The sequence below is a fragment of the Cervus canadensis genome, chromosome 14, assembly GCF_019320065.1.
Source record: "Cervus canadensis isolate Bull #8, Minnesota chromosome 14, ASM1932006v1, whole genome shotgun sequence".
Lineage (NCBI taxonomy): Eukaryota > Metazoa > Chordata > Mammalia > Artiodactyla > Cervidae > Cervus > Cervus canadensis.
In genome coordinates, this window is record NC_057399.1 from 62205692 (window position 1) to 62224596 (window position 18905).

The window sequence follows — 18905 nt, forward strand, 5'->3', positions numbered from 1 at the left end:
TAAATCAGAAGTCTTTTTGCTGGTGGTAAATTCTATTTGTTTTTACCATTACTTAAAAGTTACTTAATCACATAACTACCTCTCAGAGGTTAATCCCAAATTTCATTCAACTTCTTGGTCATGCTTAACTTTTCATTAAATACAAACAAAACCATTTTGTTTCCGGAAACATAAAATGAGGAAGCAGCATGGATTATATTACTGGATCCTCTGGGTAACTGGGAGATGTTTTCATAGATGTCTTCCTTCACGGGACTTTGTTTTTCCCCTGTGGGGTCCAGCCTAACTAAAAATAAAATGCAGCTTTTACCTTCCAAACCACATAATTTGGCTAATGCAACTATTAATAATAATAAAAAAAGGAATCTGGACTAAAGTTAGCAAGATGTGATTCAGTGTGGGTAACTGTAAGACATGTACATTTTTTAAAGTACTTTTAAAAATTACCAACTCTATCATATATAAAGAAAGATATTTAAAATGCACAGTTTAAGACTCACTGATATAGAGAACAGACTTGTGGTTGCCAAGAAAGGTGGGGGAAGAAGGGACAGACTGGGAGGTTGGGTTCAGCAGATATAATAAGCTTTTACATATAGGATGGAGAAACAACAAGGACCTACTGTACAGAACAGGCAACTACATTCAGTCTCCTGTGATAAATCATAGTGGAAAAGAATATGAAAAGAATGCATATATATATATATACATATATAAAACTGAATTACTTTAACATACAGCAAAAACTAACATTATAAATCAACTACACTTCAGTAAAAAAATTAAAAAAATAAAAACGCACAGATTAGGAAGTAACATTGAAATGAACCCCAGCAGACTCATCAATAAATCTAAGAAAAGAAAGATGACCAGTTCTTTAGAAATGCCCCCCAACACCCACCCCAGCTGAGTCTTCCTTTCCGCCTGACGTCCTTGTATGTTTACCACACATCTGTAGTTTCTTCAGCAGTGCGCCCTTTAGTTTTACTTTGCTTGTAACTTACTTTCATCGGCGCGTGGGTGATTCACACGTTGTGCTGCTTCAGGTGTAAGGCAGGGTGAATCCGCTCAGAGGCCCGGTCTCTCCGATCCACGTACTATTGTGCGCCAAGGCTTCCTCCTCGGATGTGGGGCGATCATGGCCTCGTCCCGAGCGTTGCGACTTCACACGACGCGTGGCCATCGCTGTGTCCACACACTGTGGCTCAGGGTCCCTTCAGTCTGCACACGGACTCCCTCCAGTTTGGGGAATAAACATAGTGTCTCACGGATAATCCCTCCCCTTCACCCTCGCCTCCTGGAATCCCAGCTGCGAATGTGCAGTCCACCCAGGCGGGTCTCTACCGTCTGATTTTCATTCCTTTTCTCTCTTACATCCCTCCTCTGTCTTTTCCTCCTCCTTTGTCAGACATTTTCCCAGCTTTTCTTTCTGTTCCCTGTCTTTTCATTCCACGAACTCCTCATTTTCTGAACACCCTCCTCTCCTCCCAGGTCTTGTATTTTCAGTTTTGCTTCCTGGGTGTGGTGATTCTCTTGTCTCTCTGACGATAGCGTTGCTGTGTTCCATGATTTCTCTTAGTGGGTCTGCTTCCTCCACACTGCATTCTGGGGAGCTCATCCTGCTTTTCTGTACACCCCAGAGGGCAGTCTCTCCATCCGGTTTTGATCTCTTCCCATCCTCCTGGTTCTGAGCCGTGTGGAAGCTCGGAGTAACAGAGAGCACTGGGCACCCTGGCCTTCCCGCAACTGCCTCTGTGTTGAAGAAACTCCTAGATTGTCACGGGTAGGTTTTTTTCTTTTGGGGCGTTCCAACTGCCCAGAGAGGAGACCCAGCATCTCAGCCCAGCCGGGCTTCCCAGGGCCAGGGCAGCAGGTGTTGGGGGGAGGAGGCAGGTCTCAGGTCCTCAGAGTGATTCGGTCCTTCTGTCTCCTGCTTCAAGTCTTTCCCTCACTCTCCAGACCTTAAACCAGACTTTCATGGTTCACAAGACCCTAACTGTCTCAGAAATTTTTCATGGTGTTCCAAACCAAAAGATGCAGTGAACAGCCTTGTTTACTAAGTAGTTCTTCCCAAGAATGTAACAATATCTAGGTCTTAAGAAGTTACTGTTTTTAAAAATACACATAAATTGATGGGAAAATATCAGTATTTTATTATTAAATCACCATGATCACTCATGTGTGTATGTGTCTATGTGTGCTCAGCCCTGGACCATGGCACAACTCCTCCTGGAGTCACACTGGACCGGCCACCCTCCTTTCACGGTCCACGCTGGACCCACCACCCTCCTCCCATGGTCCACACTGGACCTGCCACCTCCTCCCATGTCCACACTGGACCCACCACCCTCCTCTTGTGTCCATGCTGGACCCACCACCCTCCTCTTGTGTCCTTGCTGGACCCACCACCCTCCTCCCGCGGTCCACGCTGGACCCGCCACCCTTCTCCCATGGTCTACACTAGACCCGCCATCCTCCTCCCATGGTCCACGCTGGTTTGCGTGTGGGACTTGGTCTTCATCACACACACACCAAAAACTCAGTTTCAGAAAGTTCAAAGGACTGATGCTGAGGCTGAAGCTCTGATACTTTGGCCACCCGATGTGAAGAGTTGACTCATTGGAAAAGACGCTGATGCTGGGAAAGATTGAAGGCAGGAGGAGAAGGGGACGACAGAGGATGAGATGGTTGGATGGCACTATCGACTCAATGGACATGAGTTTGAGCAAGCTGCAGAAGATGGTGAAGGACAGGGAAGCCTGGTGTGCTGCAGTCCATGGGGTTGCAAAGTACTGGACATGACTGAGCAACTGAACAACCACCACCACATTACCGAAGAGAACACAGAATGATCTAACACTGTGACGCAGAGCCGTCTCAAGCCAGCAGTCCTTATCTATGTGTCAAGTCTCACTGTGTTTGTTGAAAATCTCCGCCACCTCCAGTACCTCTGTTGGCAGGTATGGTGCATGGGGTGTCTGGCCACACAGTTTGGGAACCACAGGCTTTATCCAACCCACTTTTGTTTAATCCACCATCTTAACCTGGAACTGCATTCAAACATCCTCACAGTCACCCTCCAACCACTCAGCACCTCACTTCATGTAACAAAATATAATTCATTCACATGTTGACTCAGGATTCCACTCTGGAGAGCTAGGAGGGTGGGTGGCCCTGGTGAGCAGAGAGCCACACTTTCTCAGGCACCATCCCCCAACCAATAAGACACACTTTTGGAGTTTGGACTTTGCACGCCACGAGACAATGCCGTAGGAGTAACTCAATACAGGCTGTGGCCATTTCTAGACAGCTGAGTCAGGGCCTGGGTGCTGACAGCTGTCACACGGGTCTTCTGTGCCCCGCTCCCCGCCCTTCCCCCTCCCTGCCCCCCCCCACCCCAGGTCTCTGAAGGACTCAATCAGGATAAGGTCAGCATGTCAAGGAGGCTGGGGCAGGCTCTCTGAAAGACACGTGAGTCCTGAGCACACTGGCTGCCGTGGACTGAGCCGCTGAGGAGATGGGTGATGCATGCAGACCTCTGTCTAGACGAGAAGGCAGTGGAGACACATCAGACAGACGCAGCGCAGGAGTGACTAGAAAAACCTGCTTCCATTGTGTAATACAACTGGAGGGAATTGGCTACTTCCTTCTTTATCTAAACATCTAACCCCTCCAGGGGCTGCATCCAGGCACCAGTGAATTTCATTTTCATTTCCAGGTCTTTATCTTACCCACAAATAAGAGAAAGGAAGGAGAATGAAGAGAAGAGAAAAAGAGACATATAAATAAAGGAGAGGGCAAATGGGGAAAGAAAGGAAGGGAAGAGGCCAGCCAGGGAGGAGAGCACAAGAGTGAGCGGGTCAGGAAGTGGGGGAAGGCTGGATGCATTCTGAATCTCAAGCCATCTTACGTCTTAGACCATCCTCAACCTAGTCCTTTAACAAAACTTATCTCCTCTCCATTGAACAGTGGCTAAAAATAGCCAGGGGGGAAGCCAGTTCCTACATACATTCCGAAAGGTCAAAGAGCTCACAGGTCCGTTTGTGGGATGGAGCTACCCATCCAGTCATTTAAAGAACGTAGAAGGTTCAATACAAGTTGAGTTTTCTAACCTGGAAGCATTAGTCAACTTCAAGGTCAATGTTAGAAGACCTCTGCCTCCCAGTAAAGGAATCATAATCGTATGTGGTTTTGTCAGGCAAGCCAGGACACTGTTCAACTACAAATATGTGTTAATATTTGCTTGTTCTTAAGTTCTAACTCAACAACTCATGTAAGTGGTCACTTGGATCGTTGTTCATGTTTATGGATTTTATGTAATTCTCCATGCCAAGGGGACTCCTGAAGCCAAATACTGTAATAGTCCTCCATGAAAGAAAGGAGCAATCCAGCTGTGTTGTGAGAAACACAATTGTGGAGGAATTATCAGAGGTCAGAGAAGACTAGTTGTGTTTTTTTCCATAACTGATGACTATATCTGTGGTTTGCCTTGCATTGACAGATTTGCTTGAAATACTATTCAACCAAAAAAATACTGATACTTGTCTTCAGCAAATGCTATTATTGTGGTTGGAATGAAGGAATCTGTTTTCTTAAATGCTTCCAGATCAAATCCAAGGGAAAAGAAAAATAGGAAACCAGAGCCAGAAAGGGCCGACTTTTCCGTACGTTTCGAGGATGTGCCGATTATGAGGAAGGCCTTCCGCATCCTGCTCTTCCTGGCAAGAGTTGTCACTAACCCAAAGGCATTCAAGGACACTCTAGAGGTCAGACTACCCCATGAAGCTGCTCAGCACTGGTTTTACTAAATAATTCAACCAAATTCTAGAAGCAAAACAGCAAACATAACTGAGACAGGCGTGTATGTTGTGTGAGGGGTGAGAGTATGTGGAGTTTCTCTCCCTCCTCACCAAATCCTTCTTAGTTGGCATAGTGAGTGTTTTCAATTTTCAAACACACACATACTCAGAAAGTGAACTATGCAATTTCTAACCAATGTTTTGAATTTTCAGATGATTGGAAATTGATTTTCCAACACAGATCACGAGAGACATTTAATAAATCACATCTCCTGTGCAGGCGATGACAATGGATAAAACATGATGAAAGAAGAGTTGCATGAATTCAAACAGAATCCAAAATGCAACCTCAAGTGCACTCTTAATCCACTCCACCAGAAATGCTTTCAGAATGTTTGGCCCAAGACTTAGTTTTATTTGTAAATAAATAAAGTATCAGGAGATACTTTCTCCATAGATTTTTTCATACAAACTTTCTTGTGGGTAAAGGAGAAATTTGACTCCTGTTTTTATATCCATTCATCTGTCTATCTAGTCTATTTAAAATAGCAATGTAAGAGATGTGCCCTGACTCCCATAGGATTTCCCCACCAGTTCACACAGGAGACTGAGCCTCAGAAGTTCCCTCTATTGGGGAACAGCATCATCATTAAACAGCATCAATTTTAATGAAACCATGTCACAGACAAAATATGCAGTTATGTTTCCATACTTTGGAAAGTGATCACAGCACCTGCCAGGGGACTATACATGTGGGCACTGGGTCTGGGTAGAACGCACAACAGAAGGCATCAGATCAGCGTTTGCACAGCAGAGGAAACCGTAAACAAAGTGAGAAGACAACCCACAGAACTGGAGGAAATACTGTAAACAAAGCAACTGATAAAGGCATAATCTCCAAGATATACAAACAGCTTATACAGTATGATGCCAAAAGAACAAACAACTCAATAAAAAATGGAAGACCTAAATAGATATTTCTCCAAAAAAGACACAGAGATGGCCAAAAAACACAGAAAAAGATGCTTGACATCGCTAAGCATTAAAGAAATGCAAATAAAAACTACAATGAGGTATCACCTCACACTGGTCAGAATGGCCATCATCAAAAAGTCTACACACAATCAATTCTGGAGAGGATGTGGAGAAAAGGGAACCCTTGTACACTGCTGGCTGGAATGTAAATTGGTGCAGCCACTATGGAGAACAGTTTGGAGGTTCCTCAAAAAACTAAAAAGAGAACTACCAAATGACCCAGCAATCCCACTCTTGGACATAAACCTGGAGAAAACCATAATTCAAAAAGATACTTGCATCCCAATGTTCACTGCAGGACTATTCACAATAGCCAAGACATAGTGGTAGGTAGTAGTTTAGTCGCTCAGTCATATCCAACTCTAGCAACTCAAGGGACTATAGTCTACCAGGTTCTTCTGTCCATGGGATTCTCCAGGCAAGAATACTGGAGTAAGTTGCCATTTCCTTCCCCAAGAGATCTTCCTGACCCAGGAATTAAACCCGGGTCTCCTGCATTGCAGGCAGATTCTTTATTGACTGAGCTACAACGGAAGCCCAAGACATGGTAACAACCTAAATATCCACTGACGGAGGAATGGATAAAAAATATGTGGCACATATATTCAATGGAATATTACTCAGCCATAAAAAGAATGAAATAATGCCATTTGCAGCAACAAGGATGGGCCTAGAGATGGTCATACTGAGTGAAGTAAGTCAGACAGAGAAAGACATCATATGAAATTGCTTATATGTGGAATCTAAAAACATGGTACAAATGAGCTAATGTACAAAATAGAAGTAGAGTCACGGGTGTAGAAGATAATCTTACGGTTACGAAGGGGAAAAGGGGGGAAGGGATAAGCTGGGAGACTGTGACCAACGTGCACACTAGTACACACCAACAGTGCACACGCGGGCCTGCCGGACAGCACAGGGACTCTGCTCAGCGCTCTGTCGTGGCCCACACGGGAAAAGAACCTAAGAAGGAGTGGGTGCACGTGTGTGCTATGCTTAGCGCTCAGTCGTGTCTGACTCTGTGAGACCCCATGGACTGTGGTCTGATCCACTTTGCTGAACAGCAGAAACTAACAATGTTGTAAATCACCTACTGTCCAGTAAAGACTTAAAAGGAAGCGGAAGGCATCAGATCCAGTGCAGCCTCCCCTCAGGGTGCACTGAGCATCCCTCACGTTCGGATCCTCACTGGCTCACTTTCTGCCCCTCAGGCCGCCTGCTGGGGTATGAGAGCTTTGGGACCAACCGCGGCCTTTCTGACCAGGAGCCTCCACGCTCTCTAAGAAGAGCCAGAGCCAAGTCTGGCTCCTGAGAGACGTAACCATGGTGAAACAGAGACACATCATTCCTAACCTTCAGCAAGAAGACTGAAGCTGGTGACGTCACTGCTGGGAAAAACACTGAGACAGTGTCCTCCAGGAGGACCTGCTAGGAACACGTGGACAGAAATCTCTGCTTCTCTTTAGACTTCAGTTTTGTCTGTGAGAAGCCAGGCAAGAAGAAGAGTGAGGCGGAGGGCAGGAGACCAGGCTTCTGGAGCACACTGCTCTGAGGAGGCCAGGGGTGTGTGCGCGAGACGCCGCAGGGCGAGATGCCCTTACTCCTGCCGCAGGAAGTGGTCACGGCTCAGGGCGCTCACGGAGCCCCGGGGGTCGCTCTGCCGACACCGTCAGGCTGCTCTGCCAGGAGACGCATCTCCCGGCCGCAGTCTAGCTGTGTTCTGTTCAGCAGAAATGTGCCGCAGGCCACTCTTGACTGAAATCTTAGCAGGATGCTTTTTCATCTCTAGCTTAGTTTGCTTTCTGAGTATAAAAGACCATGGTTTTAAAAGCCTTAAGTCACTGAGCCCGATCTCCTTGTCTGAATGGAACTTAATGTTTCACTAATAAAACAACTGGATGTAAAATGCAGTGTGCAGACCCCACAATAAAGAAGATATTGTCTGTAAGGGGGTTTCACATTTCCAGGGAACTGCAAAAACATTGTTCTGCATGTGGTTTAAAACGGAAACAAAGAACTATTGAAACTGAAGAGATACATTAGCAGAGAGGAAAAAAGAAAAAGCTTCTTACCAGGTTCAGCTGTGGATCGAGGTTCTGTTCCCCACACGAGAAAAAAAGAAATCAAAACAGAGATTTGAGTCAGTTTCCATTCATACTAAACTTGCCCATCCTTTCCTGTGACCTTGTCTAGGACATGTCTGCAGAAGTACTGCAGACAAACCCCATCGTACAAGAGAGAGGGACGGTAGATCAATCTATATTCCCATAAATAAACTAGCATTCCCTTAACAGCTCTCACTAGCAAGGTTTTCAACTGCAGTTCATAGAAGGCTCAGAGCCTCATAAGATGACTGGCCCAACTTTGAATTCAAATGTGGATGTGCAATTTCATGGAAGAAGAAAACAAAACTTCAGTCAGGGCGTGTGAGGGCCCACAGCCAGCAGGATGGCTTTAATGTGTTGGAACCCATGTCCCCTCAACTCTGAGATCACGCACACCACTGTCCATAAACAGACAAACAACCAGGCCTGCTGTCCAGCACAGGGTCCTTGACTCCATACTCCGTAGCGACCTATGTGGAGCAAGAGTCCAAAAGAGGATGGATGTCTGTATGCTGTGCTTAGTTGCTCAGTTGTATCCCACTCTTTGTGACCCCATGGACTGTGCCCGCCAGGCTCCTCTGTCCTTGGGATTATCCAGGCAAGGATACTGGAGTGGGTAGCCTTCCCCTTCTCCAGGGGATCTTCCCAGCCCAGGAATCAAACTGGGGTCTGCTGCATGGCAGGCAGATTCTTTGCCATCTGAGCCAGCAGGGAAGCTCGGATGTATGTACATGTATAGCTAAATCACTTCGCTGTACACTTGAAACTAATTCAGTATTGTTAATCAACTGTGTTTTAATAAAAATAAAATTTAAAAAATATCTAGAGGGGTGGGGTGGGGTGGGAGATTCAAGAGTGAGGAATAAAAAAATAATTAAAAAATAATAAAATGCCAAAAAAAAAAGAAAGAAACAAAGAAGAAATCCATGCATGTCAGTGATTAAACCCTTCCTAGCTCTCCTAGACTGGAGACCAGGGCCTGGTCAGACCCAGGTGGTGCTGTGGGCAGCATTGTGAGGCAGCCCCTCTGCTTACTTTTCTGCAGGATTCGGAAGTCCGGTGAGTCCTGGATCTCACTGCCTTGTCGGAACCAGCAGACCCGCAGCGGGGGCGTGCCTCGCACACGGCACTCCAGCACAACCACCTGGCCCTCGGACGCACAGATGTTCTGCAGCTCCTGAAACACCAGGACACACCCGTCAGGGCTGGGCTCAGGCAGCCACACGGCAAGCTCTCATGACACAAAGGAGCACTTCCCAAGCTCAGAGCAGCAAGCACAGGCTGTGCGCCTGCACACGAGCCCCTCCTCAGGTCAGGGGGGCGCTGCATCCCCGGTGATGGTGAGGGAGGCCCCGGCCCGCCCTGCAGTACACACGCTCCATCACCCGTGGCACTCAGTGTCGCCACGACCTGTCTTTATCTACACGAGGATGTGCTCCATCTGGGGGTAGAGTCCTGGGGGACCGGGCAGGAGGGGAAGGCGATGCCACGTGTCCACCAGAGGAGCCCGCCAGGCCCCTCTGTCCATGGGATTCTCCAGGCAAGAATACTGGAGTGGGTCTCCATGCTCCTCTCCAGGGGACCTCCCCGACCCAAGGGCTGAACCTGGGTCTCCCATCTGTGCCCCAAGCCCCGACATTCCCCCAGGACCCGCCTCTGTCCACCAGCGTCCTGGGGCAGCTGCACCAGAAGGAGGGCTGGCATTTCCTCACCTGCAGGCTCTTTTGTTTTTTTAATAATTAAATTTATTTTTACTTGCAGGATAATTGCTTTACAATATTGTGCTGGTTTCTGCCAAATATCAACATGCGTCAGCCACAGGTACAGATATGCCCCTTCCTCCTGAACCTCCCTCCCCGTCCCACCCGCTAGGTCGTCACAGAGCCCTGGTTTGAGTTCCCTGAGTGACACAGCAAATCTCCAGCTGGTGATCTATTTTACCTACGGTAGTGTATATGTTTCTACACTACTCTCTCCACTCAGCTGACCCTCTCCTTTCTGCCAGCCCCGCTCCCCGGGCCTGGAGGTCTGTTCTCTACGCCGTGTCTGCACTGCCGCCCCACAGATGGGGCAGCAGGACCCCTTTCCAGATCCCGCTCACCTGCAGGTTCTGACACGGCACCCCCTGACTTTCCCTGCCTCCTCGCCCTGACCAGCGCGTCACCCTGGTGCCCCACCCACTCCAGCTCCAGACCCATAAACTTTTACAGCCCAACAGACCAGAAATGAGGGAGTCTTCACAGATGCAAAGAGCTGAAGCTTGTAAACCGGCTACTGAAAACCAAAGGAATAACTGGCCCTTCCAGGGGCCTCCCTTGCCTTCTTCCCCTGGGACTGCCTGGCCACGGGCCCACCGAAACTTTCTACTATCTATGTGTGTGCCTACAGGGTATCGCATCCGATAAAGGACACGTACAGCTCTTGGAGTAAGTCAGATACAATAAATGATTACGCATAGAACCAAAGCAAACAAATTCATGTTAGGAAGTATGTGTTTTTTTTTTTTTCCTGTCTCCATTTTTGCTTTTTATTTTACATTTTCCTCAAGAGACGGCCAATGGTGTGCAGGGGAAAAACACAGATCCTCAGAAAAACTGCAGGTCCTGTAGCGACAGGCCTGCAGTGCATGCACTCTGGACCTGAGAAAACCCTGGACGTCCACAATGTGGGCAGAAGCAGGAAAGTCTAGTGTACCTGGTGAGAATTTTGGTGCCAAAGGCCTTTTTGGTAAATGAAAAGGTGAGTATTATTACCTACTTCTGAGTCCATTCTCTCTTTGTTCTTACTTTTAAATGTAGAAAAGTCTCTGGTTTTAAATCGACTTCCACTTTCTGATTAGTCCAGAGAGCAGTATTTCGCGGATCAGCAGGGAAGATGTTGCCCTCGGGGTCCAGCTAGTGAGGATGGAGTCATCGATATCCCCAGTGTGTCCAGGGAGCACTCACAGCGTGTTACAGATGCTGCACAAATACTCTCCACGTGTGAGCTTCCAGAAACCCAGGGGCCTCTGGTTTGCTCCCAGGATTGTGCATATTGCTCACACTGGAAAATCACAAAGGTAGGCCTGGGTAGAAAGCAAGCGTGTCACACACACAGGTCTCCGCAGTTTTCCAAGTCTGCCGCATGGCTCCTCCTGAGGGAGCTTCTTCTCCTGACCAAAGCCATGCCAACACGGCTGACCTTGGAAGGCTGGTCTGGGGCCCTGGGGCTTTGAGGTCCACAGGAAGGCATCGCGTGCTGCCGGGTCCGCCTGGTACCAAGACTCCCTGCAAGGTCCACAGCTCCCGGGAGAAACGCCACATGGGGCGGCCGCTCTCCTGGCCCCGAGCGTGTCCCTGGGGCCCATGAGCTGCTGTCCCCACCAGGTCGGCAGCCCCGGCTTCAGCCCCAGGGACCCCCACCAGGGGCGTGGGGGGACACGGATGGAGGCGCCCAAGGACTGGCAGAGCCCAGGCCCCTGAAGGACGGGGTAGGGCAGGGAGGGGCACCGCCCCCAGGGGAAGCATGCTGCAGGCACGCGTGAGGAGGAAGAGGCCCGCACCGCAGGCGGGGACAGTCACTGTCCACACCTAGGAGGCAGCGCTGCAGCCCCTCTACTGTTTGCGGCTTAAAAACTCAAGCTTTAGAAAAATGTGGACTACTAGGCTCTGAGCACGCCTCCCGCTTCCTTTGGGGTTAAGGGACACTGCGCTGGGGTCTTTGCCCCCGGAGCTGGGCTGCGCTGTGGGGACAAGGATGGGCTGGGGCTGGCCCGGAAGAGCCCCGCAGCCCTGTGGGAGGAAAGGGAAGTCTCAGGTCTCTGTCCGCCGGGTGCCCCAGGACGGGTGTGACAGCTCAGCGCGGAGGTGCGCGGGGCCCTGGCCCCAAAGCCAACAGCGTTCCGACGGCTCACCGCTCACACAGATTTCACGGATGGGGCTGCGTGTGAGCAGCTCCTGAGCGCCAGGCAGCGTTCGTGCCAGCCGCTCTGTGAACGACTCCTGCTCTGAGCACAGGTGGATGGATGCCCCATGGGCTGTTATCCCGACACCGCTGTTCATAGGCAGGACGGGACCTTTTCCTTCTTCGGGTATTTCATCCTGGGTAGGGGGAGGTGGACCCTCACTGTTGTTGTCGACAACCCTCATTCATTGACTGTGTCCTCCGTAAACATGCTGTAGGAAGAGGTCTTTAGCCGAGCTGGCTGCAGGCTGGCTTCGGAGGAAGCATCACTCCCTGGATGAAGACAGACCCTCCTCTTGGCTGCCTTGCGGAAGAGTCACAGATTTCAGATAATGGACTACAGAAAACACTGCCACATTCGTCTTCTGTCACTTGGGGTTGGGCCTGTGAGGTGGGTGGCCCGGGGCCCACCTCTGAAGGACCCACCCTGCGCAGTGAGCCTCGTGGTGCTGGGGCATCTTGTGGGCGCTCTCGGGGCCTCATCTGTCTGTCTGTCCAGGCTTGAGCCAGCTCTGCCGTCCTGGCGCTCTGCTCTAGGGAGTCCTGACATCTCAGATCCTAACACCATCTCAGCCTGCCCCTGTAGGAGGACCCCGGCTGCTCTCAGCCACTTTCTAAACCACAAAAGATTTAGAATCAGACTGGCAAGTTCAACGACAGACATAGATAAAAACGAGGATCTGTTGGAATTTGAGCGACATTACACTGAACTTAGAGACTGGGCTGGGGGCGTGACTTCTCACAGCATGCTGGTCACAGGCATGGGGCACCTCTGCAACTGTGCCTCTTAAATATCTTTCAGTCAAACAAATGATACAAGTGAACTTACATACAAAACAGAAATAGACCCACACACTTAGAAAACAAACTTTACTGTTACCAAAGGGGAAAGGGGGCGGGGATAAACTAGGAGATTGGGACCGATATGTACACACCACAGTCTATATAAAATAGACAACCAACAAGAAGCTACTGTATTACCCAGGGAACTCTAGTCAATGTTTTTTAAAACTCTATAAGGAAAAAGAATCTGAACAAAAGTACATGTATCACTGAATCACTTTGTGTACACCTGAAACTAACACAACACTGTAAATCAACTCAACTCCAATTACAAAACTTATAATTTTCTCAGAAAGAGGTGGGGAGGAGACAGGAGAAACACCCCATGGGACCATTTCTGACCTTGGTGAAGACAGGCGGGAGGCAGGCGGCAGCGGGTCCATCCGGCCGGCAGAGGAACAAGGTGGGGCTGGGGGCCTGGAAGGCAGAGGCACAGGGGTCAGACTCGGAACACGCAAACCAGGAAAAGACGACCCATATGGGGGGCGGCACGGCCACCGACAGGGCTAAGCGCTCCCTGCAGACCTTCCAGTGCCTACAGAGCGAACACGAACAAGTCCGCTGGCTCAACCAGAACGGGCTCTGTAAGTCCCACTCTGCTTCGGGGGTGGACAGGGAGTGTCTACTACACGTGCCGCCTCTGAGCGACTTCTACTGCTTGGCTCTTCCCTTGTGTCTCATCTCAGATGTGCTTTCTCTATGGTGTGCATACCCAACATGCCACAGAGTAAGTGAGTAACAGCTAGTCGCTCAGTAGTGTCTGACTCTTCTGTGACCCCACGGACTGTAGGCTCCCCTGTCCACGGAACTCTCCAGGCAAGAACACTGGAGTGGGTTGCCATTCTCTTCTCCAGGGGATCTTCTCCAACACAGAGATCGAACCCGGATCTCCCTGCACTGCCGGTGGACTCTTGACCACTGAGCCACCAGGGGAGGCCTGTAATTTGTAAAACACCCACAGGCGCTGAGTGGCCGGAGGGCACACCAGTGTTCGTCAGACGCACTTACGACTCAGGGGGGAGCTCACTCTGCAAGACTCCTGGGTTTACAGATGCCCATCACAGCACCACGCAAAGCCTCACATTTGACTTAGGGACATCTAGATCCTAATTTTTTACTTAAAAAAGCTTCAGGTCTTCTGTGTTTGCAAAGTGAATGCACTACAATGACCCAGTCGTGCGTACTGTTGTTCTTGGATAAAGCAGTCTTACAATGAAACGAAAGCAGGATGAAAATGCACAGTGAAGTGAAGGAATCTGAATATTCCTATATTATCTGTTAAGCTCTCAGAGGACAGGTGGACTTCTGAGCTCTATCAGGTGGACTTTGTGGATAAGGTGGACTTTTCTCATTTTCTACTTTCTTTTAAATGAGCTAACGAATTTGGCTACATGGAAGATGGCACATACGTGAGGGGGAATCAAGCAGTAACAGCCAAGACAGACACCACTTTATCAGAGTATTAGCTGCGAGAAAAAGAAATTCCCAAAGGAAACGCAGATGTTGATTAATCAGTGGTGTGTCTCGGATTAAAAATTATTTTTAGTGCATTAAAAGGAACAACTTATCATTTCCTTTTCTCCCAGTTGTGTGTCCACTGAGGAGATATTTCAAGGTAGGACTAGTTGGGGTCTTCACGCTAAAGAGTCTGACTCCCCTCAGGCTGTGGATAAGGCTCACCTGCTGAACAGGGGCTGACAGAGGCTGGATCACAGCTGTGGTCACTCCTGTCTTTGGGGATGATGATCCAATGGTCAGGGACACGGAAGTGGTTTTCTTCTGAGCTCTGGAAAGTAAGGAGTGAAGTCTTGGGTCAGAATTTCTTAAACAGGAATTATTCTTTGAAACATTTCCACAGAACAGGCCAGTTTCTTTATGTTTGTTCAAGCTGCTTCAACTGTAACTGCTTCAGAAATGGGGACCCACAACCTATAGTCAGGACAGTGGTGCTCAGCATATATTCAGACGGCCCCCCAGACATCAGCAAAATAAACACACAGATGAAAGTAACTCATGTAACTATGTATCTCAGCTCTTATTAGAAAGCAGAAAGTATTGAACTGGAAAATCCTAAGAGAAAAGATAATACTTAGAAAAGCCCAGTCTATAGCAGTAAGCAGATATGTTTAGGACTGGGCTTCTATATTTAATTCAAAGCTCTGGTGGTTGGTTTTCAGTCCAGCAACTGCTCTTCGTTCCAGTTCCCCATTGTGTAAAGTTGACAATGTCTTGGACTGTGGTCTTTTCTTAGTGCATAAAAGTTAAGAGTTGTTTCTAGGTCTAATTTTGCTAAGTCTCAGGCTGTGTAATCTCAAGTGAGTCATGTAACTTCACTAAACTTGAGATCCGTGTTTGAATGCACAGGTAGCAGAGTATGTTGATCTTATTAACATTCCTTTAACACAAATGCTCAGTTAGCACTCAGTCATGTCTCTCTGCTACCCCATGGACTGTAGCCCACCAGGCTCCTCTGCTTATGGGATTCTCCAGGCAAAAATACTGGAGTGGGTTGCCATGCCTTCCTACAGGGGATCTTCCCAACTCAGGGATCAAACCCATGTCTTCTGCATTGGCAGGCAGATTCTTTACCACTTGGCGACCAGGGAAGCCCCCTTTAACATGAATGGTCACTGATAATTTGATGCTGAATGGCTGTGATTGTTATGTATATACTAGTAAATCAAACAAATTTATTAGCACAGTCTCAATATTCATGGAGTTTTCTACAAAATCTTGGTAGATTTTTATCTTTGCAAAATAATTAAGATCCTAACATATTACTAATAATCCCTATGTCTTTGTGGGGAGAATGAAATTTCGAGATTTTCATGACATGATCTAACTGGAGATATACTTTATCCAAATGGAAACCCATTTCTAGTCTAATTAGATATTTTCTAATTTATGTGATAAATTGTTTGTCATTTACATTTTAGTAATGATTTAAATAATTTTCTCTCAATGTGACTGCTCCTTCTACACATTTATAAGCAGTCAGTTGTCACTGGAACTAACGTTGTGGATGGTTAGATTTTGGGACACTGATGATGAAATGCAGGTTTCAAAGTTCTAAAGTCAAAGACTGTGTTCCAGGTTCAAGCATCTGATCTCTGACTGACATCGGCTGACCTCTGCCTTCAGCGCACAATGCAAGCAGCCCACTGAGCACAAGCCTGCTGACATTTTCTCCTCAAACTGACGGAATCGACGCACTTACTGAGGCATGGCTCCAGGTTTCGATCTGAAAGCTAAACTTTCACTGTCAGAGTCTGATGAGCTGGCACCTGAGTGAAAAAAAAACAAAGATGTAGGTAGTATCTATATCCACTTCCAAGGGTAATATTCTTCATTCAGACAGTAACATACAGAGTCTTACTGTGAAATAGAGAATGTTTCATACCATTTTTACTGAGTCTGTGTTTTCAGATAATCAGTTTAAAAAAGAAGTCCTGAAAAAGTTTTCTTCAAATCAGTATATGTTTAGTGTCAGATTTATTCCTAGTTTCATTTTTGTCCCTTTGGGCATCGTAACCTTACTTTTAAATGGCTGAACAACTATGGAATCAATGTGTGTGTGTCTGTGTGTAAAGACAGCCGTGGTCTTAAACTTCCGCGCTTTTCAGCAGATTGCACGGTAGCAGTAGCTGTGTGTGTGCTCAGTCGTGTCCGACTCTTTTGCACGATCATGGACTGTAGCCCACCAGGCTCCTCTGTCCATGGGATTCTCCAGGCAAGAACACTGGAGTGGGTTGCCACTTCCTCTTCCAGGGGATCTTTCCAACCCAGGGATTGAACCTGTGTGTCTTGTACCTCAAGCACTGGCAGGAGGATTCTTTACCACTGTGTCATCTGGAAGCCCAGATTACATGGTGTGAATTATCAATACCTTCACTCCTCATTAATGAGAAGATGCTTTCTGCCTCTGATCAGTTGGGACTTGACTGTGGCTTCACTCTTGAATGGGTGGGGGGGCATCTCTAAGTTTGGATCATACCCTCCCAAGTTCATTTGCTTCATTGCTGTGTTTAAATTAAGGGTCACCTTGTTGGGTTTTCTGGCCAAAAGGCAGGTTGTACTTACATTTTAATGCTCATGTATTTTGTGATAAGAGATTTTAGGTGACATTTAGAAAAACTGTGATGGTTAGAAGTACATTCTTGATAATTCCTTTATGAGACATATTTAACACGAGTTATTTAAATTACCTATTTAGAATATCTTAAAGTAAAATAATATATACTTATAGAAAAGTAAAGCTGGGAAAGATTGAAGGCAATAGGAGACAGAGGCGAAAGAGGATGAGATGGTTAGACGGCATCACTGACTCCACAGTCATGAATTTGAGCAAGCTTCAGGAGATGGTGAAGGACAGGGGAGCCTGGCATCCTGCAGGCCATGGGGTTGCAAAGAACTGGACACGGCCGAGTGACTGAACAACAACAGAAAAGTGACCAAGCGGCACAGAACTGTGTGACGTAAGAGTGAGCACCAGTACATCCCGTCCCTCATGCCATCCTGGATAGGCTAACAATCTGGCTGCAATTTTCAGATAAACTGAGTGTATTAACAAACGTACAGTGGCCCGCCCTGCTATCAGTGGGGGATACATTCCAAAACTCCAAAACCATGGACGGCACCAAACCCTGTCAATTGTATTTTTCCTATACTGACATACCTAAGATAAAGTGTAGTTTGCACTTTGGGCACAGTAAGAGTTGAACAACAATAACTACTGGTAAAATAGAACAACTGTGATGATGTAATTATATTACAATTATAATAACAACAACAAAGGTATACGACTATGGTATCTCTCTCTTAAAATATCTTATTGAATAAATTTAACGCCTTTACACACTGGCTGTAAATTTTAGGGTTTGAGACATGATAACAAAACAATGTGGATTTGTTTTCCTTTGTCACTACCTCATGGACAGCAGGGTCATTCTCACCATTCATCTTGGCAACCTCAGCATATGGTTTTCTCCCCTTTTCTCTCACCTTTCACTTAAAGGAACCCCGCGTGGCTTCCCTGTGGCACGTCCAAACTGCCAGCATCACTACCCTGGGGCTGTGGGGTCATTTTTAGTAAAACTATGGTCGGTAAACACAAGCCCTGGGCCCTCAGTCTAACAACCTCAGTGACTGACAGGCGGGACAGGGGTAACTCATGGCCCAGTGGCCAAAGCTGAGATAAGCAATCTCATCAACACTGCTCAGATGGCGCAAAATTCAAAAGTGATCAACTGTTTATTTCTGGAACTTTCCGTTTAATATTTTCACAGTGCAGCTTTTACTTTTCCTGAGACCTCGGATGAGGGGAGACTGTATACTTGTGCACATATTTGCACAAACAGAATCACACTACATGTGTCTCTGCAGTTGGCTGTCTGCCTGCAGACAGCAGCTTCTCAGCTGTTACTGAGGGTGAGCGCCCTGCTCAGGTTAACTGTGGGTGTTCGCTGTCCTGCACCTACTGAAGCCCTGGCTCCAGAGCCAGTGCTCTGCAACAAGAGCAACCGCCACAGTGAGAAGCCGGCACACCACAGCTAGCGAGGAGCCCCCACTCACTGCAAGCAGAGAAAAGCCCGTGCAGCAACAATGACCCAGGTCAGCCAAAAATAAATAAATAAATAATTACTTTTTAAAAAAATAGACAAGTCTTTGGAGTTTTTTTTAAAAGAAAAAACATGAACACAAAAAACAGAAGCAATTATTGAAGGGCACCACTTCATCTAATGTGTCTGCACTGAGAGCATCACTCTCACCGGTTAACCGCATTGCTCAAGCTAAGAAGCCCTTCATTATCGGCGAGCTGATCCCACCTGCCGCTAAGGACATCTGTCCTGAACTTCTGGGAGATGCTGCAGCTCAGAAGGTGGCCAGCTCCGTAACTAGACGAGCTGATGAAACAGCAGAGGGTGCTGGGGCAGGACTGCAAGGGGGGTTAAGGAATCCCTGTGGGATGCAGTCCAGGCTGACGAGTCTGCTGACGTGGGCAACAGACAGCAGTGCTTGTTTCTGTGTGATATGCTCTCCAGGAGGATGTGCAAGCAGACATGTGACGCGTACTTTTGTTGCCAGCCAACACCACAGCCACTGAACTGTTAAGTCTTGGAATGACTACGTATCAGGAAACGGAATGGGTCACTGCGCGTCAGTATACACTGTATGGGCATAT

General features: G+C 47.5%; 1 protein-coding gene across 5 annotated transcripts in view; it reads right to left on the reverse strand.

The window, feature by feature from the left end:
• Nucleotides 1-18905, reverse strand: part of PALLD (palladin, cytoskeletal associated protein) — a 382410-nt gene that overhangs the window by 187702 nt on the left and 175803 nt on the right. For all 5 annotated transcript variants that reach the window (XM_043486542.1, XM_043486536.1, XM_043486538.1 and 2 more), the window contains 5 exons: nucleotides 15942-16008; nucleotides 14405-14510; nucleotides 13067-13141; nucleotides 8975-9116; nucleotides 7907-7930 (listed from right to left, as the gene is read on the reverse strand). In XM_043486542.1, the coding sequence (XP_043342477.1) occupies nucleotides 7907-7930; nucleotides 8975-9116; nucleotides 13067-13141; nucleotides 14405-14510; nucleotides 15942-16008 (414 nt within the window). The remainder of the gene's footprint in view (nucleotides 1-7906; nucleotides 7931-8974; nucleotides 9117-13066; nucleotides 13142-14404; nucleotides 14511-15941; nucleotides 16009-18905) is intronic.